Source organism: Zonotrichia leucophrys, chromosome 1 (assembly GCF_028769735.1).
Source record: "Zonotrichia leucophrys gambelii isolate GWCS_2022_RI chromosome 1, RI_Zleu_2.0, whole genome shotgun sequence".
Taxonomy (NCBI): domain Eukaryota; kingdom Metazoa; phylum Chordata; class Aves; order Passeriformes; family Passerellidae; genus Zonotrichia; species Zonotrichia leucophrys.
Window position 1 is genome coordinate 75,119,339 of NC_088169.1, and position 25,624 is coordinate 75,144,962.

At 37.7% G+C, this 25,624-nt stretch overlaps 1 protein-coding gene across 10 annotated transcripts in view; it reads right to left on the reverse strand.

Annotated features, from left to right (window-relative positions):
* Positions 1-25,624, reverse strand: part of GRIA4 (glutamate ionotropic receptor AMPA type subunit 4) — a 216,376-nt gene that overhangs the window by 84,495 nt on the left and 106,257 nt on the right. For all 10 annotated transcript variants that reach the window (XR_010441041.1, XM_064718367.1, XM_064718359.1 and 7 more), the window contains exon 4: positions 5,637-5,821. Coding sequence is in view for 9 of the 10 variants with exons in the window: in XM_064718367.1 (XP_064574437.1) it covers positions 5,637-5,821 (185 nt within the window). In the remaining variant the exon portion in view is untranslated. The remainder of the gene's footprint in view (positions 1-5,636; positions 5,822-25,624) is intronic.

Genomic DNA, 25,624 nt, shown 5'->3' on the forward strand with positions numbered 1-25,624 from the left:
CTTTCTCAGTAATAAATAAACCCACATTGCTTTTGTTAGCATATTTATTTTGAAGCCTGGATTCTGCATTTCAGATAGAAATTCAGTAAATACATGTAAGTTTAAAGTAATAATTTTCTAATTTTAGTAGAAATATCCTTCAGCCTTAGGCTGACTTGACTTCTGATTTTCACTGAAGGAGCAAAAATGCAAACAGATACACTCTTTTTAAAAGGCAGGAAGAAAAATAAAATGAAAAGAAGGGCTAAGAAAAGAAGGAAAACTCTCAATGAACAGTTGTGTGTTTCTTGCTGTGCCGTATGTGGCAAATGACTCCTTTGGCCTGGGCTGCTCAGATGCTGTACAGCTTGCTGCCAGTGTTAGTGGTTTAGTTGGAAGGAACTGGAAATCATCTTACAATGGGCTTCAAGCATTCATTTCATCTTAAGCAGAAAGTTGTTTGTATTAAATTCATGGCAGCATTTTAGAAACACTGCTTGTAAAGAAGAGGCACAGAAGCAAAGAATTTTCCATCCCTTTCACTGACTTTCATCCTTTCATTCAAACAGAATATTTTTGTGCTTTTAAAAGACCACCTGCTGAAAGTGCCATGGAAAAAGGGATGTCAGTAAACAAGGACACAACGGTCCTTGACAGAAAATGAAACACGAGAAATGCATTCTGCTATATAAGCTATAGCTGTTACATAAAACTGTGGAGATATAATTTTATCTTTCTGTGTCTTTGTTTTAGCTCCGTTTCTCTGTCTTGTCCCAGTAATCTGTAAAGGTAATGGTAAAAAGATCCCTAATTTCATGCCAGTAGGAAAATGGGGCTTTGCCTCTGTTTATAGTCACTTATGCAACACAAATAAAGGACTATCCTGGTTTATGTTTTGAATTTAAAATTTGTTGTACTTTTTTTTATGGCTGTGTATGAACAGATGAAACAAAGGACTAGGTAAATTAACTGGGAATCAGATTTAGTGACATCACTTACAAGGTTCTAGAACACATTCTGTTAAGCATAAGAAATTTTCTATAACCATTAAGTACAGATGTGCTTTCTGCAAAATGGAAACACACTTTCTGAAAGCTATGTGGAAAGCTGACATGGAATAGATCTTTGTAAGATCACAGAATCCTAGAATGGCTGGAATTGGAAGGGAACCTTAAAGATTACTGAGTTCTAACCCCCCTGCTCCCTACTTTCCATCTTATTTTACTGCTGTGGGTGCTCCTGCTCAGCAGTGAAACACACCAGCCTGGGGTTATTCCTGGGGGTGAGCAGCAGTGCTCGTGTCAAGCACTGAATTCCCTCGTGCTACAGACTGTGGGTCTGCCCCAAGCACCAGCACTGCCAAGGCTGCCCTGAGAGGCCACAGGGAGGGAAAAGCCCCGGACTAGACCCACACCACCCCCAGGCACACACCAGGACCACACTGGTCAATAACATGTCTGCAGGCCCGCTTGCCCTTCGCAAAGGCAAATCATGTGCATCACTTAAAGGGGGCAAGTAAACAAAACACTTATGGCAATAGTCTTGGTGTTTGTGTGGTGTCTCTCAGAGCCCAGGATGCAGGATGGTAAGATCTGCCAGAGGAGAGCATAAAGGATGAGTTTCACTTCCAGGTAACAAAAAGGTCTTCCTGGTTATGGTTGTTCTAAGCTGTTAAGAAGATAAGGTGTTCTTTCACCATCCTGAGAATAAAGGATGAAAAGGATCTAAAATTATCTTGGTAGGCTTAAGTTACAGCAGATGATCAAGTGTAGGTGGAGATCTGCTGACTCAGGCTGAAGACACTGTCTCTCTTACTGATCACAGAGGCAACAACTCTTTCATGTGTGCAGAAATGGATGTCTTGCTTCAGTGTTATGTTTAAAGCTGACCTTAAGCTAAGCCATGGACACTAACACCAAAACCAAGCAAAATATTCCCAAATACCTCCAAGTCAGTCTTGTGTGGGTGAACAAGACCAAAGAAGTTAGCACAGCTTTATTAAGAAACCCATCACAGTCTCAGAATATCCTTCAGTGATAAAATGTGAAACCTTTGCTGAGATGAAGACAAAAGGGAGAAATCCAAACAACTCAGTCACAAACCCTTGAGTGCAAGCTGAATCTATCTTCTGGATTTAATGTAATGGCAGCCCTACTATCCCTTTCTAGAATGGAAATCTAAAAATCAAACCCCATTTCTCTGTATTTCACCACAAAAAGCAATACAGACTTGGCCCTGCCCAAAATATCACAGCTACATAAAACCTAAAAGGAAGATCTCATGATAAAAAGCGCACATCCTGGGGTTGTGCATGGGGGGGGTCTGGAATTCTGGAATTCAGACACATCACTGGGCTCCAGGAGAGAACTCTTCTGTGAAGACAAGTCCCAGACAGAGTGTGTGGAGGGGTAGCTTCTACACACACACACACACACGCACACACACACACTGACATACACAGAAAGGAGAAAATATATGAGAAAGACTAATGAACTAAGAAATATAGGGACAAAAGGAAATAGGAAATGGTGACAATAAAGTCGTACAAGAAGTGAGGATACAGCAAGGTGCTGTTTTTGTCTGCTGGCAGGTGAAGAGGGCAGCGAGCAGAAAACACCAGGTCAGCTAAGTGGGCAGCAGGCATGGGCAGGGGAGGAGCACATTAGCTCACTTTGACAACACAGCCAGTGGAAAAGCCTCCAGTCTTCACTGCTTGAGATACACAGTCATGAGAAGTGTGAATGCGTATGTACAAGGGCAGTCAGTTGAGAAGAAACCCACAAGCCCACAAGCCATTTCCCCTCCCTTCATTAGCGCAGATTTAAGGGCAAAGCACTTTGAGTTATGGTCTCATTACTGAGATTTAATTACTTTTCCTAAATGTTCTGCAGAACATTTACTTGTACATTGCAAAGTATTACAGTATAGTCACAACTTAGGCTCTCAATTACAGGAGAACTAGGCAGGAAAGAAGTTGAGTTAATTAGACTCACTGAAGCTTAATCAATTCCTCCGTGTATGCAGGGAAGAACACGCCAACTTTTAGTCCATCTGTGAAGCTGTGAAGCCACCTTACCTGTCTGCTACAGGTTATTAAAGCCCCCAAGCAAAGGGAAAAAGTTGATGGCTGATATTTGAAAATGGCTGTTATTTTGCATTTTCTACACTGGGCTAATTTATTTTTGCTAATTTCTTCATTCCCATTTTTTGAAAACTAAATGCTTTGTTTCTGAGACTGCTTCTGACTGCCCATCCTCAAGGCAGCATTTGGTCTTTGAGGGCCATATTGGAAGCCCAACCCAGCACTTCAGGCTCATTTGTAGGTCAGCCTGTCTAGGAAGACCAGAACCTTCACAGGGGAGAATAAAGCTGCAACTCTTATGCACATTTTCTCTAGCCTGGCTCTAATGCCATTCCTGCTTTTACAGTGATGGTACTTTAGAAGGATGGAAAGAATCTCCAGGCATATACATGACTTCCAATTTAATTAGGTCATGCAAATATAGATATGTATATGGTAGATATGTATAGACGGTGACTACTGAGTGAACAAAAAATCTCTAAGCCCACGAGCCAGTTTCCTTCAGTTCAGCAGCATGGATTTAGGGCACATATTTTACACTTAGGAGCAAATAACATAAGTACAAGTAAAAAAAAAGCTCACTTCCTAGGTAAAATTTATCCCACCCAAAATTAGACAGTAGCCAGATAAATCACTTCCTAAAAGTGATACAAGTATGCTGCATGTAAGGTGTTAACTCCTACCCTCAACTCTCCCTGTGCAGTTAATGAAAAAGCTCAATTAGCTTTAAGGCTTGTCCTGTGGAGGTGTGAGACAAACTCACCATGTCTGATTCAGCCTGTTGTGGCCACAAACCCCCTTTTTATTTCTTAACATGCTTGCATTAGCTACCGATTTTAGGCATGCAAAATCCAGGCCTGTATGAACTGACTATGCAGCTGCCGATTTAGAAGGAAAATAAGTAGCAGCTCCTGGATGAAAATAAAATGTACACGTGAGATGAGTGAGATCCAAACATGTACTCAGTGACTTTATTTTCCTTTGCAACTGAGTGGATAGTGACTAGGAACACCTACACAGGATGGTGGGTGTACTTCAAGAGTTGTGGTACCAGAACATAGTTTTTCATTATATCACATTTGCATGCCATGTAAAAGAAATCAGGTAACATCATGTGCATGCACAGAAGTGAGGGAGAAATTGTTTTTCTGAATGTAATTTAGGAGACCCTCACATGGGTGCTCTGTTTTACTACAATGTTGGCTGACCTGGGGGAGGATTTCATTACAAGCTGTAGAAGGTATATGTTAAAACATAATGGCATTCAGAATAAAGAAAGATACAATGGTCAAATGAGTATCTGTAGCAATATGGCATTGTCTGTTCTTTTCTTAGCAATAGTCATAGAAAATTTCTTGTTATATCAGCCACACTATTAATTCTCAGTTTCTCTCTTTACCTCCTGCCAGTGAAAGCAAAATTGATGTATATATGACATTGAGGACTATTTCATGCATTTTTGAGTGCTATTTTATGAATTTCTGTATGAAAAATGACATTTCATTTTTCAGTGACTTCAGAGGCAGATGCATCATGGTTTTGCAACAAAACCTTCAAAATTCTCTAGCACATTAACCAAGAGAAGGAGAGTGGTGGCAGAGAGTCCAGCACCAGCAGATGGCATTCATTCCCTGCAATTCCTGCAGCAGCAACAGCGAACTTGCACCACAGCAATGTAATATGTGAGATCATAAGAGATGCAAATAGTTAACCGTAAGTTATTTTCTTGTCATTTGGCAAAATTTTTCTTTTAAAGCATCATTTGTTTTTTCCATTATTTAAGAAACAGTTTACACATAAACACGGCACAGAGAGAGATTTGACACATCAGAGCAGTACGGTTTGATATTCACTCTGCACACTGGTATAGATATTACCCAGTGGAAGCCAGTCTGTCTGACCCAGTATTTTTTTTCCCCAGCAGCATGTTTCCATGGATAACTGATGAAAGAACCTGACCTCTCTTCCCAGTTCAACAGCACTTTTATTCAGTGCTCTTCATGTTCCTAAATACCCTGCTAAGGTGATAAAACTATCAGTTTAAATATTTGAAACAATAATTTTAAAACTTTTTATGGCTAGACATACACAACCTCTGCTATTTGGCAAGCAGAAAGAGTAATGGATTTAAAATAGACTTTTTTCCCCCCTCAAACAAAGCAGAGCTTTACCCCCATGAAGGTACAGACTAAGAACACAGTGGCAATTCAACAACACCCTGTTGTTCCAGCAGCCCTCTGACCCTGATGCAGGAGGCATCAGGCAGGGAGGTGCTGGAAGTGGGACCAAATGTGCAGCTGCCCTGACTGCTGGCACCTTTCACCACCAAGGTCCTAAGGGGGAAAGGAGAGGCTCCCTGCCCTGACATGCCAGCTGCTAGGACAAGTACTGTAAATGAAAAGAGAGCAGAACAGGCAAGTGGACCTACAAATATAGGCTGATGAAGTAAAAAAAAAAAAAAAAAAAAAAAAAAATTAAAAGAATCAATTTCATTTCCATTGAAAAAATAAACAAAACACAATCTCATCTGGAGTTTCAGTAACACGTTTACAGTAACATTGAAAGCAGATGTTACCTGTTCTAAGAGATTCTGAAGCCTCTCTATTTCACAGTCTATTACAAATTTCTTTTCTTGCCTTCGGTCCAGATCTTCTAAAAGCCGCCTGTAGCTGGCATCGTTAAAATTCTCCACACAGATGGCACTGACTTGCCAGCTATTTTGTCCTGCTTTTTCCATAATTGCTTGAAGTATTGAATAACCTAAAAGAGAAGGATACAATACGCTAGTAACACAATCATTGCATTTTTTGAACAGGAATTGTCCTTAATCAATATTATGTCTCTTAACATATGCTCCTACAGGGAGGGGAATAAGAGAATATTTGAATCCTACCTATGCTGCTTGTCATGATCAGCATACACTATGCAATTAAAAAAATTTACAATTGCTGGGAGTGATCAGAATGCTGAGCATTATGGATAATCTTCATATGATTCATACACACAAACTCTTCCACTCAAGCATTCAGCTTCTCAGATTAGTTTTATACAATTTCTGTATCCGGACACAGCAAAGGAAAAATCTGAGCCTCCTCATTCAGCAGAAGTATTTGCATACCACAAAAGCATTCAAATGCTTTGGTTTGGGTTTCTTTTCTTAATAACACCACTTAATCCAAGCAGCTTCTAATGCTTCCTAGTGAGAATTTTTTGTTTAATTTAATTATACATATAAATTATATGCCAGTATAGATGTATAAATAGAAATTATATTGAACTATTTCAGAGCTTCCATACAGCTTAAATCAATGTATGCAAAGAGATTAGAGGTCACTGAATGAAGGGCACCAGAGAAGCATTAACTGTTACTACTGGCAGGACTATTGCTCTTTATCAGTACCAGTATTTGATGCCTCCCTGTTGTCCTTGAGGCCATTCACAGACGGGAAAGGCAGTGTCCTGTCAGAGGTCTCCCCCTGAACCTGCAGGGAAGCCTCAGGCTGCCCTGGACCACCAGCCCTTCACCTCCTTCCTGCTCTTTTTTTCTTTTTCCACTAGGGATGTGCAGTAGAGAGGCAGCAGGGGAGATTATGACATGACTTAGGACAGCTTGCAAACCTCATCCTGACTTGCTCCACCAGCCAAGGAAGTAGGAAGGCTGTATTATTCTATTCTTCATCCAGAATAAGCAGGGAATTTTTTAAAGCAATGAAGATTGTACACCTCACACCCAGAGCTTAAAAAATGTTTAAAAAATGTTTAGATGTTTAAAAAACCCAAAAAGAACAGAAGGACAGATATGTTTCTCAATAACACATTCATAATAATGACACAATTCAGAGAAGCTCCTCCTGTCTAGAACCACAAGAGGATTGTGGCTTTTAACTCATGAGCAGGCAGAATTTCCCCCACGAGCTTTAAATTAAAGATTTCACCTCAATCTTCCTTAGTGATGTGGTTACCCGGTGGTAGCCTCTTTCTCTCTTCAGCAAGAGTGTCCCATGCCTGAGTGCAGTGACCCTCAGGTGTCACTTTAATGCTCTTAAAGATGCCATTGCATGGCAGGTTCCCCATAGAACTATGAGATATCCCAGAGATTTCAAGAAGAACCTTAGTAAGTTACATTTCAGAACAAGCACTTTTGAGCGAGTGGTTGCTAACTAACTAATCAGGAGAAGACCTACAATACAGTGGAAATCTGAATTTGTCAAATAAAACTAGATGACAGTGTTATTAGAATATGACTTTTTCTGACACATGAGAATGAATCTTCTTGCAAATCAGGAGTAGCTATTTTTCTACTGGCTCCTACAACATATGCAGTCTTTTAAACATTAAGCTAAAATATAAATTTTCTTATCTTTATGACACTATGCACCAGCACTCCAAAGTGAACATTTTGGAGTGAAAAATCCTCCAAAGTGGATTTTTCCCCCCGATTCAGACAACATATTTTAGATAAAAATACTAACAATTATAATAAATACATAAAATGAAGGATATATTTTTAAAGAAAAATGAGACATTTATTTTATGAAACAGAATTTTATTGCAGGAAATGAATTCAAATACTCAATGTATCAAGTATTAAAACATTTCTGCACTCAGCATATATTTTTAACCTGATGACTGTTATTTTTTTTTCAAAGAACCATCAGCTTTCCTGTTAATTGCTGCATAATTATTCTGCTTTTCCTGTTGCTATATTCAATCTCCTTTTTGCCTGTAATTATCTCTGCAAATCATGGCGAGATTCTTTCCCAAGCATTGTATTTCTTGCTTCATTTCCTATTCATTTCCACATATAGACATATATTAAAACCACTCCAATGTTACAGGGGTCCCTACTTCACTTAACACTGTAACTTCGACTTGATCTGTGCTACCAAGGCAGTCAACATTTACTTAATTCAGCTTCCTGACACTAATTAACATTTTCTTTGATTCAGAATGAATGGTGTTTGAAACAGCAATTGACATTCCCTCCTTCCTTTCTTATTTCATTTGGACAACTTCACTAAGATGTGTTTGGATCAAACTGGCAATTTATCCCAGCACAAAGCATGACAAATATCAGACAAACACATAGAAGGCCTTTTCTTCTATCTTGGATCAAGGTTTCACTTGCCACATTTCATTAGCAACTGCCTTCATTTATGTATTTGAAGCTTCTGCAGCTTCTTGTTGGTAGCTGTCACTCAGATGAGGGTTTTCACAAGTAGGCACAACACAGCTAAACAGCACCAAGGGGATATGGTGCAGCATTCTCCATCAGAAGAGTTCAGAATCCCTGTGCAAGTCACCAGTGGCATGGTCATCTATTCAGTGTGCAGGAACAATTTTTAATGTAACAGACTGACAAGGATGAAGTTTACACAGAATGAATAAAGGCATTCACAGGCTCAGTTGGATAAAAATTAGACATGCTGCGGAGAATGCTTATTTGTCTAAAATAATTGGCTACAGCTGACAAGGAAATAAAGTTGATTTCTGCAAACATTTTATAAGGCAAAAACCCCTGAAACTAACCTGGGATAATTCTCAGAAACTGAATGCTGTATTTCTATTCAAGCAAAATTCCTAATCTTTAGAAAGATGTTTGCGCAAGTAAAGACAGCAGACATGAATATTATAGCTGTCTTCTAAAAGGTATTTATTTTCTGTTTACCTGCTGTTTATCCTCAGTTATGCTACAGACAGATGAATGATTCATTTTCTGGAATACATCCCTCCCATTTATTGTGAAACACTATTTGTTGCATACAAGCAAACAAAATAATCCCTAGGCTAGCTCGTATCAGCTGAGCTGCAAAATCCATATTTTTTCTAAACACTGTTATTTAACAAAATGTTTGGGACTATGCCAATATGTAAAAGTAAGTTAAATTCTTTCACAAATTTTTAGAGCAACTTTTCCTCATCAACTAATTCAACCTTGAAATGCAGACAACTCATTTATTAAAAAAGACAAATGGTTGTGCCAAAGCATAACTTTGAAGCCTGGAATTGTGTATCAAGAAGTTCCTGGTCCTTTACAGAGCTAGCCTTTTTCTTTTCTTTTTTTTTTCTTTTTTTTCTTCAATTAAAAAATTAAAAAATCTATTAATTAAATAAAACACCAACAGAACTCCCTGAAAGCTCAACTGAAGTCCTTCCCAAATGCAAGGACATTATATGCAAGCAGGACTTCTTTTTCCTCTTTATGGGACTGTATTCTGGGGAATTTTCCTCAAATGACCTGTGATGAGAAGTCTGCCAACTGACTTTTATAGGTCATTGCTTAAATGTAGATACTATTAACAACTGCTTAAGGACTAGTAATACCAATTCCACCTCAATATACTGGAACCAAAACAGCAAAAGGGTAAAGATTTTGTTTTCTTGAGCCCTTCTCTCCTTATTTTTTGTTCTCTGGTCAGGCAGAATTGTGATGACATACCATACTGCTATTTTCTTCTTCTTTTTTTTTTTTTTTTTTTTTTTTGTCCCAAAAGATAACAGTCATAATGCTGGGAAAAATACCCATGACTCCATGCACCCCACCTTTCCCCCTCATGAAAATTTAACATTACTCTATTGGTTTCCTGTAAAATGAAAGCTAGAGATGCCTTCTGTAAGAAATCCATGCATTGGGGTTGATACTACATTTAGATATATTACAAACAAAATCTCAGATTTTTTAAGCCTTCTTCCCTCATTCCATAACCCACTGGCATTTTTTCATCAAAAAATGGATCAGCCATAGAAAAATAAGAGCATATGTGCACCTGGTGCTGTAGAGATATTAGTACTTGTTCAGAGTGAGATATCTTGTGGAGGCCAAAGTGTGTAAAATGGGCAATTTCGTAGCCCAGGATTCCTCCTACTCACTGCAACATTCCTGTAATTGGAGCATATACACAACCTTCCTCCATCCAAGTAGCTGAAATCATGAGAAATGTTTTTGATTTTAAAATTTAAGTTACCTTTTAGACTTTTTTATTTGTCTTCAGCTAGGCTTTCCCTTAACCAATTTCATTTCAGCAGGAAATTATTTGATTTCATTTATTTCAGATTAAATAAAAAGTAAAATTTGATATCTATATCTCTTCAGCATGTTCAGAATAAACTGAAGAGATACAGGATTACCATCTTGACTTATTTTTTCTGCTGGGATGTAGATCTTTCTTTTTTTCTCCTTTTTTGTTCCTCTTTCTTTCTTTCTTTCTTTCTTTCTTTCTTTCTTTCTTTCTTTCTTTCTTTCTTTCTTTCTTTCTTTCTTTCTTTCTTTCTTTCTTTCTTTCTTTCTTTCTTTCTTTCTTTCTTTCTTTCTTTCTTTCTTTCTTTCTTTCTTTCTTTCTTTCTTTTTTTTTTTTTTTTTTTTTTTTCTGCTAGCTTGCTTTCACCAGAAAATAGTTCAGTGATCAATTACAGTGATATAATAAATTTCAATAACTTTTATCTTACAGCAGCCTTTTCCTTCTGGGAAACTATTTCCCCAACCCTCTAAGCACAAGCAATCATTCCTGATGGGCTTGCCAGGAGACAGAGAGTGAAGTGGCTGTTTGCTCCAAACAGCAGCACCCCAGTAATAATTCTTATTTTGGAACTTTTGTCCAGCAACCTATTACTAATTTTCTGCAATGAAGAGGATGCAATATTTACGTATTATGACTGCATTTTACTATGGTTTGCAGACTAACAATACTGAACTAGTAAGTTAAGAGGTTAATAAACTTGGAAACAGCATATGCAATATATTTGCTATGACCGCAAGCATAGAAAACATCTCTGACAAACATGGGTCTTTTCCAAAGATGGGCTTATATGGACTCATATGCTGCATGTTACTGAAATGCAAATTAATTTGCTTCTCTTTCAGGGCCAGTTAATTTTCAAATAGGAATAAATCCCATTCGCAAAGTTTACTATGATTCCAAAAGCCCCATACACTGGTGGAGCTACTTCATGAAAGCTACTTCCAACTATAGGAATTAGTATTATAGTAAGTTTTCTATAAATCCAACACACAGTTGGATTCTTTACACAGAAGTGAAGAATGATCAATTGTCGAAGGAAGGGGACCAGGACACCAGATGGTTCATCACAGGTCCAGTTTATTGAAGAAAGCATCAAATACTTACACAGCAAATAATAAGCTTATGAATATTCTGTAAGTCAAGTAATCTATTGGTTAAACTATACCATCAACTCTTTCTCATTCCTTTGAGCCTACATTCTCTACTTCTCACGTCTCGCTGTCCATTTCTTTATCATACTCAGCTAGGCCCAAGGACACGCTATCTTGCAGGTGCAGGATTTGGAATTAGCCACGGTCTTGTACTTTTCCAGTCTCTAGTCAGCTAAATTCCCAACAACCAATAAATCATTTGGTAAGGATAAGCCAATATATTTAAAATTCAGGACTGGATTAATGTTGCTTAATTCTAGCTGTTTATAGAGTAGTTGTCTAAGTTAATCATCCAAGCTTGCAAAGGAGACACATGTGACCCATAAAAAACCCCATTTTTTTGGTCTTATATATCTATCTCAAAGGTGTTTTTTTTCAATGAATACCAAAGATGTTTGGACATGAGGTTTAGTGAAAATAACTACCATTTATTTTATCTGGCCAAATCTTGTTGAGATGAATCCAGAAAACACAGTAATGAAAACCATACAAGAAATTTACAGTATGAGCAATGCATGACCATACATTCCACCAATAACTACAAGCACTCTAACTCATGCATATTTCATTTTTCCTTGTGTTTATTACCTTCTTATTAACACACAGTTTTGTTTCATATTTTGGTCAGCATAGAACTTCCAGAACTTAAACAAACTTGCACCCCTGATTTTTTCTACAGTGTGAGCTGGAGACAGAACTTTCAACAAAAAGCACTTGCAAACTGGCCAATTCCTCTGGCAGAGTGGAAGCTAGAACTACAGGGTGTGTTATGAGTTCTTCTTGGGTCTGATTCACAGAAATGACACAGGGATTGGAAAGTAACACAGGGAACTCAAGAAGTAGTTCCATCTATTCCTCTCTAACCCTCCATCCCCACAAAAATAAAAATTATATTTAGGTATATACTTTTATATAATATATATAATGTACATATAATATATAAAGTATATTTAAAAAATTCTAGACAGATAACTTTCTTTGTCCTTAAAAATGTCTAAAGAGGATTCACATCCTAGGTAACATATTCATTGGTTAATTATCCTTATCATTAGGAGATGTTTTCTAAAGTCTAACCGAAGTCTCCCCTGGCACAATTTAAAGCCACTCATTCTTGTCCTATCTCTAGAGTGGGCCTGGAGAACAGTTTGTTCCCTTCTTCCTTAAAGCAATCCTTTATGTAACTGAAGACTGTTGTTACATTTCTTTTTTATCTCCACTTCTGTTTCTGAAACATGATTCTCTCAGTTTTTCCTTGTGGAAAATGTTTTAGCCTCAATTCTGACAATTTTCCTTGCTTTCCTTTGGATATGTTGCAATTGATCCAAGTTGTTCCTGAAGTACATTGGTGAAAATGTGATCTATTTAAAAAATGTATTCCAGAGTACACACAGTCCTCTTAAATTTTTATCCTCTGCAAGCATAACAAATGCATCTTGTATTTCTTCATACAAATCATTAATAAAGACACTGGAAAAAACCCCTGTAACCAGAATGGATCAATACTTAATACCTCTTTATCTGACAGTGAACTTCTTTCTGAGTTTGAGTGTGATCAGTGTTTGACAGGTCTTCTAGAAATTTCATCAAGAAAAAATTTCTTTAGCTCACAGCCATGGGTTGACCTTGGCTGGATGCTGGGTGCTCACCAAGCTTTCTATTGCTCTTGCTCCTCAACTGGATGGGATGAGGGAAAACATGGGTCAGGACAAAGAAAGGGAGACATCAATCAGCAGTTACTGTTGTGGGCAAAACAGTCTCAACTGGGGAAAATTAATTTATTGCCAATCAAATCAGAGTAGGATAATGTGGGGAAAAATCTCTAATATTTTCTCTCCACCTCCCCTTTCTTCAACTATGCTTATGTCTGTAGAAGGTCATTCTTGCCCAGAGAAGCTTCCAGAGAAGCTGTGGATGTCCCATCCCTGGCAGTGTCCAAGACCAGGCTGGACAGGGCTCTGAGCAATCTGGCCTAGTGGAAAGTTCCCTGTTTGTGGCAGGGGTGTTTGAACTAGGTGACATTTAAGGTCTCTTCCAACCCAAACCATCTACAATTCTATAATCTGCTCCACTGTGGACCTCCATGGCTGCAGGGACACAGCTGCCTCACCATGGTCTGCATCAAGGGCTGCAGGGGAACCTCAGCTCTGGGGCCTGGAGAGCATCCCACCCCTTCTTCTGCATTGACACTGGTGTCTGCAGAGCTCTTTCTCTCCCATATTCTCACGTCTATCTCTTTTTCTCTTTCTTAAACACATTATCCTAGAGGTCCTGCCACCATCGGGGATGGGCTTGGCTTTGGCCTGTGGCAGGTTCATCTTGGAGCCAGCTTGGCTTTGGCTCTATCAGACATGGGGCAAACCTCTGGCAGCTTCTCACAAAAGCCACCCCTGTAGATCCCCACTACCAAACCTCCGCCATGAAAACCCAGTGCACTGATCTAGCGAAACTTCATGGAAATGCAAAAACTTGCCTTAGAATGAGATACACATTTTTTTCCCAGCGTCTAGAAAAAAAAATCATTTTGTAATAGAATTGCTTTAGCTCACATGATTTGTTTTTGAAAAATCTATGTCTGGGCTTACTTAGCTTTTCAAATTCTGTCCACTTTCAAAGAGATCGACTATGATGTAGGTTGTCATTTAAGCCACCTATAGCATCAATGATCAGGACAATTTTACTGCACATGGTTCTGAACCAAAACTGAGGAAATAATGGATCCAATTTAGCTATTTCTTCTATTGTGTTTTTGTTTCAAATACTTTGGAATATTTAATGATAAAGAAAACTGCCTTTGAGATCATATTTCTTGCCTCTTTGACAACTATGACCTTGAATATTTTCTTGGTGTTTGAGACACCTTCAAAACAAGATCCTGCAATAGTGTATGGTCAGACTTTCTGTCATTCTCTCCCTTAATCCTTTTGAGACTGGTACCTGTGCAGTTACATCTGCAGTATTTAATAATCCTTCTTTCCTGAGGACAACACAAAGCTACAAGAAAATGCTGTCAATATATTACAACCATTACTTCCTTTTTTTTTTTTTTTTTTTTAAAGTCTTAAGTGGAACAACATAGCCTAAGAAATGTGCTTTCAGGGAGCATATGGGAGGAGGTTTGGCTTACACCACAATGGGAATTCATGATCAAAGATTCAAGCTATGTCAGGTCCCATTAATGCTACGCCCACTCAGCAGCAATATTTTTCCCCTTCTTTGCATTTCACACTCTGCAGCCTTCATTTGAAAAATGCTGTAAAGGTGTCTCATCAAAGTGCCAAGTGATAGAGATAACTGGGAACTTGAGAGGAACTGAAGAAAAGCCCTGGTTTTAAAGTCAATTTTATAGTTTTGGTTGGGCTTTCACAGTTTTCAGATACCATTACTCTTCCCATTTCACTACATGCCTTCAAAATAACATTGCAGGCCCATAATATTTCTTATGACAAGCATGCATGGAGATGAAAACATCCAAAGGTACAGATAAACACCAAAACCAAATTACTTTTTAGGCAATAGTTTACAAACTATTACCTAAAAAACCCCAGCAACTGAGCAAACAAGTGGAACAAAAGAGGGGAGGAAAAAGAAGCATGTGTTATGCTTACCCTATCTCAGACCATCTATGTAGTCTCTATAAATAACCAATTATCTGATAAGCCATCTTGGGACAATCATTAGGGCTAATGTGTATCAGTATTTTTAATGAAGGGGTAGAAAGAGGAAAAAATGAATTCACTGAAAGAAATGAATCCATATGGAAGAAAATAAGTTCAAATATTTGCCTTATTACCTTTTGCCAAAATTCTTACTTTCGCTAAAATCTATAGTTTGTAAGATTGATACTAATAAATTATCCTTCTTGCACAATGTCTTCATTCAGGCTTAGCTATTTTCCAGAAGTTGCTGGCTTGCCAACAATCTACCCCTCTAGTCTCAATTTAACAGGATTTATTTTGCCCTGCGATGGTGCACAAATGTACAAGAGGTTGTGTAAATAACATCCTAAGGAACCATGTCTAAGGATATTAGCACTGTGAGCTAAAGCTCACTCTAAGAGCTGGTATATCTTCAAATTAGCAGCACCTTAATGTATTCTGGTTAATATACTGTGCTGCTGTCTTTATATTGTCACGCACTACTTTTCCCCATAAGGCATCTGCTGCAATAAGATACCTGTGCCCTAGGACAGTGACTCTGGGCACTAAATTAAGATCTTGATGCCAGCTATTCTGACTCCTTTCTATAGGGATTTGTCAGAAAAGTAGTGTTTTACTATAAAATACCTGGAAGTCTCTGCCTATTGGCTCTGTCGTTTTTAATTCCTGCCTGATAGAAAATAGGAAGAACAGTCTTCAGACTGAAACAACAGACATTCACGTTAACAAGCATTCTTTTGAAGGAAGTCACAACCTTAATTCTATCTCTATGCATTTGTGGCCATGTCCATATTTACTGGCAGCTCCAAAGCAAATAATATTTAGGACTTTACTCCACCCATAAGTTCTATTTGTAGATCCTAGGCACATTAATTCTGATTTTAAATTTAATTTAAAATGTATTGAAATCTATATTTTGAAGTATTTACCTTTTTCAGAAAAATGTAATAAGCCCCAGGAAAAACAAGACTTAAAATCTGAGTTCTACAATTATAGTTACCACTTGTCTGAAGAGAGTTTGAAATAAGTCTTACTATATCTTTTAAGCTGACACATGGACCACAAATTTATTAGAAGTTAATTACTGTCCCAACAGAAAAACAATTTGGTGATAATCCTAAAGATCTGTGATTTTCTTTCAGTCCCTAAAATTAATTCAGTGCTTTTCTCATGTAGACCAGCATTAAGATGAGGCTCCTTCTTTTTGAACTGGAGCAGCAACTTGTGAAACATCTGAAGATTTCATATAGTGGCTTTTATTGAAGTGTAATGACAATGATCATTCCCCTTACCTGACTTCAAATTCAGTTCTGGGTCTCTCACTGCAAGAAAGACATTGAGGGGCTGCAGCATGTCTGGGGCTGGGGAAGGGTCTGGAGCACAATTGCTGTGAGGGGCAGCTGAGGGAGCTGGGGGTGCTCAGCCTGGAGAAAAGGAGGCTCAGGGGGACCTCAGCACTCTCTGCAGCTGCCTGACAGGAGGGTGCAGCCAGGTAAGGTCAGCCTCTTCTGCCAGGTAACAAGTGACAGGGACAAGAGGAAACAGCCTCAAGTTGCACTAGGGGAGATTTAGATTGGATATTAGGAAACATTCCCTCATGAAAAGGGTTGTCAAGCCCTTGCACAGGCTGCCCAGGGAAGGAGCTGAGTCACTAACCTGGAAGGCATTTAAAAGACATTTAGAGTGGCAGTGGGGTACATGGCTTAAGGGTGAGCACAGCAGTGCTGGTTTAATGTTTGGACTTGATCTTAACTTTTTCCAACCTAAATGATTCTATGATTCTATGAAGTTGAATAATGCACCTTCCAGGCACTTCATCTTAGGGACTGAAAATATCACTCTCAACTAAACCCTGAAAAGGGCTCAGAATCTGAGTGTCTTAAAAAAACCCCCAAATCCTACAATTAAAAAAGAAAAAAAAAAACAAAAAAAAAAAAGTGGGAAAACATTTTATTAAGTTCTTTTAAATATTTCAAGTGTACATATATATGTCCATAATAAGTAAACACATCTGTATGTATGCATATCTGTAACTGCTTTATATGAACCTGTTATTTCTTTGCATGCTTAGCAAACCAGCATGCAAAGAAATAACAAAAATTTCAAAGAAGGGAAATGAGCAGAGACTGCTGATTGCTTTGGCTTCCTCCTCTCTTCTAACTCTTTTATACTGCTCTGCAAAGAGCAGGCAGAGCAGAAGGCACTTAGTAACCTTGTCTCATGTGAGTGTCTCCACAAACACTGCTATCACAGTCACTGATATACAGAACTGATCTTTCCAGCAATGCTGTAAGACAGCCAATGTAACATCTAGGTTCTTACACAGAGAAACAGGGAAGATCATGGTATGATCTTCACAGAGAACAGTGGACTACTCCTACTTGGCTGAATCTCCTTTTGGTGTCCACATCTAAAAAATTAATGCTAAAATATTTGACAGAGGTCAAAGAAGCAAATCAAGATGATTTGTGGCCAATATATAAAACATGCCTTAGAGCAAGAGAACTACAGGAGAATTTTTCTCAACTGAAATTTTGACTAATTTGAATTTGGATAATTCTGAGCTATAGTTTATCCAGTATCCCTCATCATGCAGCAGAAGGAAACAGACACCTTCTTGAAGGCAACTCATAAAACCCTTCATCATATGTCTCATGTACTTCTCAGAGGAGAATAGACTCCACCATGTTTAAAATGAAAAATCACAATATTATTATTTCTCAGGTTCAATGAGAACATTGAACACTATGAAAATAATGTTATGCATATGTAAAGAGCAGGACTAAAGTAACCAGCAATATTATCACAGTATCTGCTAGTGACATGATTTTAATTTTGTTCTTCTATTTTGTATCTACATTTCACATAAGAAAATACAACATTTCATTTAAGTGGAATTAAAAGGAGACTTTTATGCTTCTCTTGTGGAGGATGGACAGCTACACATAGGTTTCCTTTGATTATTCTGGTGAAGGGATTTGCATACAATTACAGAGACAATTTCAGCTCCTAGCAGGAACAAACACAGAATGAAGTAAGTACTCACCATATGATTAGACTAATTTATTACATCCCACTAAGGCAAGCTATATGCCAAGAAGTAATCATAAACTCATGTCCAAAGCTCTGGTACAATGAATATATTTAACAATTCAAATTAAATTTCAGCTGTAGGAAGTGACATTTAGTGGGAAACATGGAAATGGGCAAGGTATAATGAAAAATTAACAGGTAAAAAAGAATACAGGCATTGAAAGCTGTGACTGGCCTGTCTGAAAACAGACCAGGGAAGAAAATAGTGAATAAAATCCTGGCAAGTTTCTAGTATGAAATATATGTTGATCTGGACTTTGGTTAGTTTTAACTGACCTTGGCAATAATGTCTGAAAATGAACAGTGACCAGTCAATAACTGCTCCATAAAAGTTAAGTGCCTGTGACGTTTCATTATACAATGGCACTTGCATTGACCATTTTGAAAGCAAATGATCTTAAGAACTTTTTTCATTTTAGAGCTGGGTATTTTCCTTCCCCTGAACAGCTGTTTATTTGCAGAAAACACACTCTGGTGTAATCCCAAGTCTTAATGAGCAGAAGTGAGCATTTCTGCCTTGGACTTGCCAGGAGAAAAAATTACTTAGGTTTCAAAAGAGTGGAAAGGAAACATCTCTTTAATAAAAATGGATGTTGCTTAAATATTTCCATTTAGGGCATCTCCAGGAATAGAAACAATAGGTGCAATTTGGTATCGGCCTAACTGTTACCAGCAGTGGCAGCAAGTCATCTGCTCAGTATTCCTGGTCAAGAAAGCATGGAATTCTGCAAGTGTCACTGAATGCCCCTGAGTACACTGTGTCATGATCATTAGGAGTGAGCACGTCCTGGGTGGTTTAGGCTAAGCCTCTCCAGCAAACCCACAGTATGAAAACAAGGCTAAAATAGTCACCAAGGCAGAAAAAGACAGAGAAAATTACTCTGCAGCATGGTACAAAGACTATTTATCAGAAAGGTGGGAAACATTTAATGCAGTCTTATCTTCCGTGGCTAATTAGTTATTAGCTATAAAAGAATATCTGAAAAAGCTGCAGAAGATGTGGGAATTGGCTGAAAAAACTTAGCTGAGAAATAAGACATTACAGAGGGACTTTCTGTGTCTAAGAGGAATGAGAAGTGGGAACCAAGGAACTGTTCAGCGGATATAAGATACTTTTTAAGTCCTAGAATATGTATTTGGCACTTTAGATTTTAATTTCAGTTGAAAATAAAATAATAAATAAGGCTGAATTTCAGTTACATTAGTGCAAAGCCAGAAAATTCCCACTTTAACAATTTTTTTTATGTCCCCACTTCTGTACTTGGAAATTGAAATCTATTTATTGGAAATGAAAATCTATTTCTAAAAATCTGCAGCAGATGATAATCCATTTAAAAAACCAGTATTATTTAATTTTCTTTACACACTGCTGCCAGGAACAACACTATCAATGCCTATTGCTCAAAAACCACAGTAGGAAAACTGCTGCCCACTAACAGTTCTTTGTGTATTTTGGCTTGTGCTTCCATTGCCCTTTTCAATGTGACTGACAAGATATTATTTCACAGTATAGTATCTTAAATGCTATAAATTACCTCAACTGTCTTATTTTTCTTAAGAGATACAATGTAGAATTGGATTTTCCAATTTGCTTAAAGCAGTGACATCCAACCTTTTCAACCTGAGCCCTGAAGCATTATTCGAAAAAGAGCAGTGGGTCACAATTATTCCTTGAGGGCATTTTCTCTGGAAGCAGAGAGGAAGGAAGTGGGCATCACCCCTGGCTCCCTTGCTGAGGATCCCAAAGTGTCACCAAGAGACCAGGCTACAGCTATAAAATTTCACAAAATTCCTTAAGCACATCGTGTTTTGCTTGTGATATTGAATTATGCCCAGTGGCAGCCTGAAGGAGCTCTCACATGGCAGCTTTGTGCCGTGACTCCAGGCTGGGATGTGCGTGGTACAATGTCCCAAAGTACAAAAGACAGGGTGACCTCATTCCTCCTGCTAAAGTTACCTGCTAACTCAGGTTCCAAATCACTGAGCCAAATCTTGGGCTAATTAATTGCAAATAAACAAACATCACCATTACAGAAACTGGACATTTGCCTACGTCCCTTGTGAGATTGTTTCATAAGAGACAATTTGCACAGATACAAGCAGCAGCAGCAGGCGCTTCCCTGCTGAGCTGTTAACACTGGAGATGATAGGAGGACAAAAATCTCAATATTGACACACTGCAGGACATTTACACCAAACAACCTTGCTGCAGTTGGGAGGACTGTGCACATTTGCAAAGTTATCCTCTGTGGGGTTGTTCCCCACATCCCCTCCAAGGACTTCTGTCCTGGAGCCAGGCTGGTTCCACAGCCTGGAGCATCATGCTGTGTCCTCTGGGGTTGCTCATGACAGACACAAAGGAGAGATTTCTCCTTAATATTATGAAGAAAACATAAAGCATCTGTTCATGGAAGAATACAAGATACCAGTTTCAGGCATACATTTAGCATTCTATTGATGATGTCATCTTGACTTGTGTATCACTAAATGAAGACTTAAAAAAACCCTTAATGTCTTCATTTAGGAAGGTATTTGTGTATGAAAAAGAGTTATAATTACTTTACAAATATTTATTTAAGGTTTTATCTCTGCCTGAGATTGTTCATATTCACCATTTAGCTTTCGTCTCTATGGCAGGTAAAATGAACAAGTCCTTTTCCAGTGAAAGAGTCTGGTGTTAATGCATTTTTATGATTAAAAAGGTTATTCTGATCCTGAGACAACTATCTGAAATATAGGCCTGTACTATAGAGCCTGTAGTAGAGAATGTGGATAAAATTTTAGGCATGTTGATAGGAATAACTGTATTTACATAAGTAATGTTGTGCTCAAAGGCCTCATTGTTCCAGGTGCTGTACCAAGTACATGTGCAAAAAAAGGTCTCCAAAAAGAGCACTTTGGAAACCAAATAGACTCGGAGGTAGGACAAGTTGTTTATTCCTAGGTGAACAAGACATTTCAGAGGCATTTTTCATACTTATCAGTCTGAAAATAAAACAACTTGCTTCTAAATGGATAGTCAACAATTCATTTAAAAGTAGGATCAAAATATGCAATACAAATTAGACATATATTGGATATACATAAGTTCTTATTTTTATTGATATTTGTTTCTTTTGAAATATGCTTAGGAGCAACTAATTTAAATAATTTACTTTGCATTTTCCTTTCTATCATTCTTTTTTTAGCAAAAGAGATAAGTCACTACACAGTCCATATTCTAAGTTGTATTTTCACAGAATAAGAACTAGAGAAATTCTCTGTGTGTGGGTGTTAGGATTACTTTTAAAAGGCAGGACAAATCCCGTTGCATAACTCATAAAATATTCGTATTGACTTTAGCTGGGACTACTCACGGGAGAAGAAGCTGGTTCAATATTTGAAATCTGATATAATTAAAATTTGAGAGCATTTAATTCCAAAACCCATGTAATACATTCACTGAGTTTTAACTGTATAGCAACTAATTCTGTGCCAGGTGAAAATGCAATTGACAATAAGAAGTTAAAGATAACAAAGAACCAGATATGAAAATGAAATCCCAGTATGCTGACAAAACTTTACATCTGGAAGGAAGGCAGGCAGGAAGGATACCCTTCTTTGAATGACTAGGACTGGACACCAAAACTGCTGTCTTGTCACAAAACATATTAAATGTTATAGGTGAATTTGGGTAGTAAACATAACAAATCATGGTCTGGACTGGAACTGATGTTTTATTCTTATGTTAAATATTGCCTTGATGTACTTTTTTCCCAAGAAATAGATTATTCACTTTTTAGACAATGTCCACCTGTTCTGTGCAACTTGCTGTAATTTACCCTCCATAAACATACAGTTTTACAACTTCAGGGTGGTCACAACATATGTGGCACAATTTTGGCACACGGTTTAAAAAGCTGCTGTATATGTTTTCTGATTGTTTCAAAAAGATATAAAGTGAATGGTTCTGATTTTTAAATGACACACCTTATTTGGAAACCAAACACTCAAAACAGGGTCAAACATGTCTGCCATAGATAAGCATAGTTGTTGTCTTTAGGATTCATGACATTTTTGACAGTTCAGTATCAGCATGCCAATATGTCAATATTAGCTGTTTTCCTGGCTGAGGAGAACTATGCAGGTGAAGTGTATGAAATATTCAGTGGATTGCAATAGCCAAAACAGACTTCTACCCCGGAATGTACTCAGCCACTTAATACTCAGGTTAGTTAAAAGCTGGCTAAGAAAGAAACTTTAAAAAAACCCCAGCCTCCCATGCTAAAACTAAAATGCTACAGAACATTTACAGGACAGGGAGGTAAATTGCAGCAAACTGGTGTTTCAACATTCAGTTTGAAAAGCAAATTCCATTGTTGGCACAGTAACTTGCTCCAGGCATGCTCCAGGCTTGCATGTCAACTGAAACCCACGAGGAACTGAACTTGTGGTCTCATGCCACTCAAAACTGGTACCAGAAAAGGCCTTTGAGCTGCACCACAGTAATATTCAAACCTGAAAGCTGCCTTGTCTTTAGGTACCTCATCATATCTTCTTGCACATTCTCACCTAAAAGCCACACTTTCCCATTACACTCTGGCACTCCAAGGCTTTTCTATCCTGCAGGTTTATTACAATTCAGATTTAAAAAAAACTACACATATATTCTGACTTGATGCTTTTAAGATACATGATTAAAAGATGGCAAAATACCACTTTCCCATATTAGGAAGGCCTGTGCCAATGCCTAACCTTATTCTTGGGAAATTCCATCTGTGTTTTGAAAAGGCACCTGAGAATCTGCTTTTATACAGTAACACAAACAACAGTAACATGTCAAAACAAAAAGTTCTCATAAATGTCACAGGCCAAATTTGAAAGTAATACAACTTGCAGTACAAGCTACCTGCATGGGATAAACTTATGAAGAGTGATTTAAGAAAGACTGAACCTAGAATGTACTGTCAGTCACTTGCGACTGCAAAATACACTTAAAAATCAAATTTTATACTGGATTGGCTCTTTGTGAGTTTGCAAAATGTTCTGATTTTCCAACAAAGGGGAAGGAGATAATTTAACAGGAAATCAGGCATCTGAAAGAGCAGACAATAAAATGGGCACATCTGATAAATTAGCACACTGGGATTTTCTTTTCCTGGTACTGCTCCCAATACTGGTCTCTTCTGGATTTGTGAGTTATCTTCATGTAGGACTATCCCTGAAGATTAAATACATGCTTCACTAGAGTACTTCACTGCACTTAAAGAAGTTTATAGGCACCTGAGTGAATTTACTGAAGTCCAGATCCAGATGTTGTGTTGGATCTGAGTATCTGTTTTATGGTGCTTTTTTAATATAAATGCTTCTTTTCAACAAATACAAAGACTTAATCCACAAATGCATTCACCTGAAAAAGGTAAAAAGCCTGTGGGAAGTGCCCAACAGCCTGGGAAACGACCCTACATTCTATTTTAGTGCAACAAAATCACATTCAGTAACTTATTCCTCATTTTTTAGAAAGCAGAGTGCCGAGCTACTCTAAGTGTCCAGCCACTTCAAGGCTGAAATTAAAGATTAGTGACAGACTGAAGTAATCAAGTTCAAAGATAATGGTGATAATCAGATGAAATCCATGACTGTTCCTCATTATATAGCATGGGTATATTACCCTGAGTTAAACCTCCTCCAGTTCTCTGGAGCGTTCATGATTGTTACTCTTGCCCACACTCAAATATGCCGAATCAGGAAAAGGGAATTAAACCTTTCTATGCTATTTAGTCCCACCTCACCTCTAAAAATTCAATTGAGAATTTCATCTGGTGCTTTTGCTTGCAATCTCATAAAACACAGAGAGCTTGTTCCTGGCATCAGGAAGCAGCTGGGCCCAATCCTGGAAGCCTGCTGAGTCCTCTTCTTTCCCCATAAGCAGGACTTTGTACCAACTCAATATTCCAACAGGATGTATGTATCTTCTACACACTATGGAAGAAAAAAATGAACCTAAAACCACATTAATTGTGTCTATTGTATGTACAGTCCCAGTGAAACCCGAAGTCCTTCCAGTAATTATAGAGTCCATTAGATGTCAATACAGGCAAAATACAGTCAGCAAGATAGAAAATGCTTTACAAAGGGGCTTTTGCCAATTAACAGCTTTGTTTGTTTGTTTGTTTGTTTGTTTTGGGGGGTTATTTTTTGGGTATTGGTTTTGTGTTGTTGGTGATTTGTTTTATTTTGTTTTTGTTTTTTTTTCCTTTTTTTATTCAAGAGGCTGTTTCATCTGACTGGTCAAAATCTGAGGGTTTTTTTTTTATCTGACAAGTAGGCATAACACTCTAGTGAACAGCAAGAGGAGAAAAGGTTCTCCTGAAAATATCACTTAGGTATTTGGCATAGGATGAAGTCCAAAAGGAAGTGAATTAATTTCCTAAAAGCCCTGCCAAAGACCAGTGTATCTAATAAAAGAGAAGAGTTACTTGACCCAAACAGTCAGAAGAAGAACTCCCCTCCAGACACTGAGACACAATAAGAAACAGAGAGGCAAAGTCTATGAAAGGGTCAGGCATCTCATTTTCAGAAACTTACTTTTTCTTGACAAGTAAATAAAATCCTGACAGTTCTTGGTTTTTTATCTTCTCAGAAGCTTGATCTTTCTTTTCCCATAGTGATGTTTCTAGACAGACAATATTTCTGACCCTAAGTTTACAAAACTAAATCCTAGATTTTATGGAGAATTTGAATGGGATCACTTTCTATTTATTTTGGGCTCTTCTTGGATTATTCAGATAGTGTTGATTTTTCCTAATGGCATGGACATTTGCAAAAGTAAGACAATACAAAGCCCAGGACTGGGGAACACAATTTTACAGAAAGTAAAGCACGAGAATTTCTTATTTTGTATTATAGGTTCATTGATTGGTTATTGATAATGGGTGATTTATACTGCATCTAGTATTTCCAAAGTCTTCTGCAGTATTTATCATTACTGTATGTTTGAATCTGAAAGGTGGGTTTTATCCATACAAACTACCACTATTACTTAGAAATTATCAAATATCCTTGCTCCCTATCTCTGCACTGCTGAATGTGGTATCTTCCCCAAAAGTGTATGTATTTTCAAAAGCTGGTACAGAAACACTCTACTAGAAGCACATGATATTAGAACAACAGACATTTCGTTTCTCAAACATTAAAAGTCATTCTGTGACAAAACACCTGGACAAAATCCAACCTTACGACAAGAATCATAATTTTATCTTTTAAAAACACTTCACAATCTTTCCTCTATAAAGCTCATGTGGTGCTTCTTGCACAACCTTCTTCCATTTTTACTAGATAATTTTATTTCCAATATAGACTAGCTTTTTTTGCCCATTTCTACATTACTCTGTTTGACTCAACGCTGATCTTTAGTTTAAGAAGTTTTATTTCTTCCATTACTTTTATTCTCCTAATATATTGACGAAGCCCAGTAATTTTTCAACTTCAGACAAGCCTCTTTCTTTCATGACACAGATGGTGCATAGCGATGATCATCCTAGCAAGTTCTCCTCAGAATCCCTTTCTCCAAGAGAAGCCACAATAATTAACTGGCTAAAAGTCTTCAGCACCAAATAATAATAAAAAAAAGTTCACCCTGATCAGCATTATGCACATGAACGC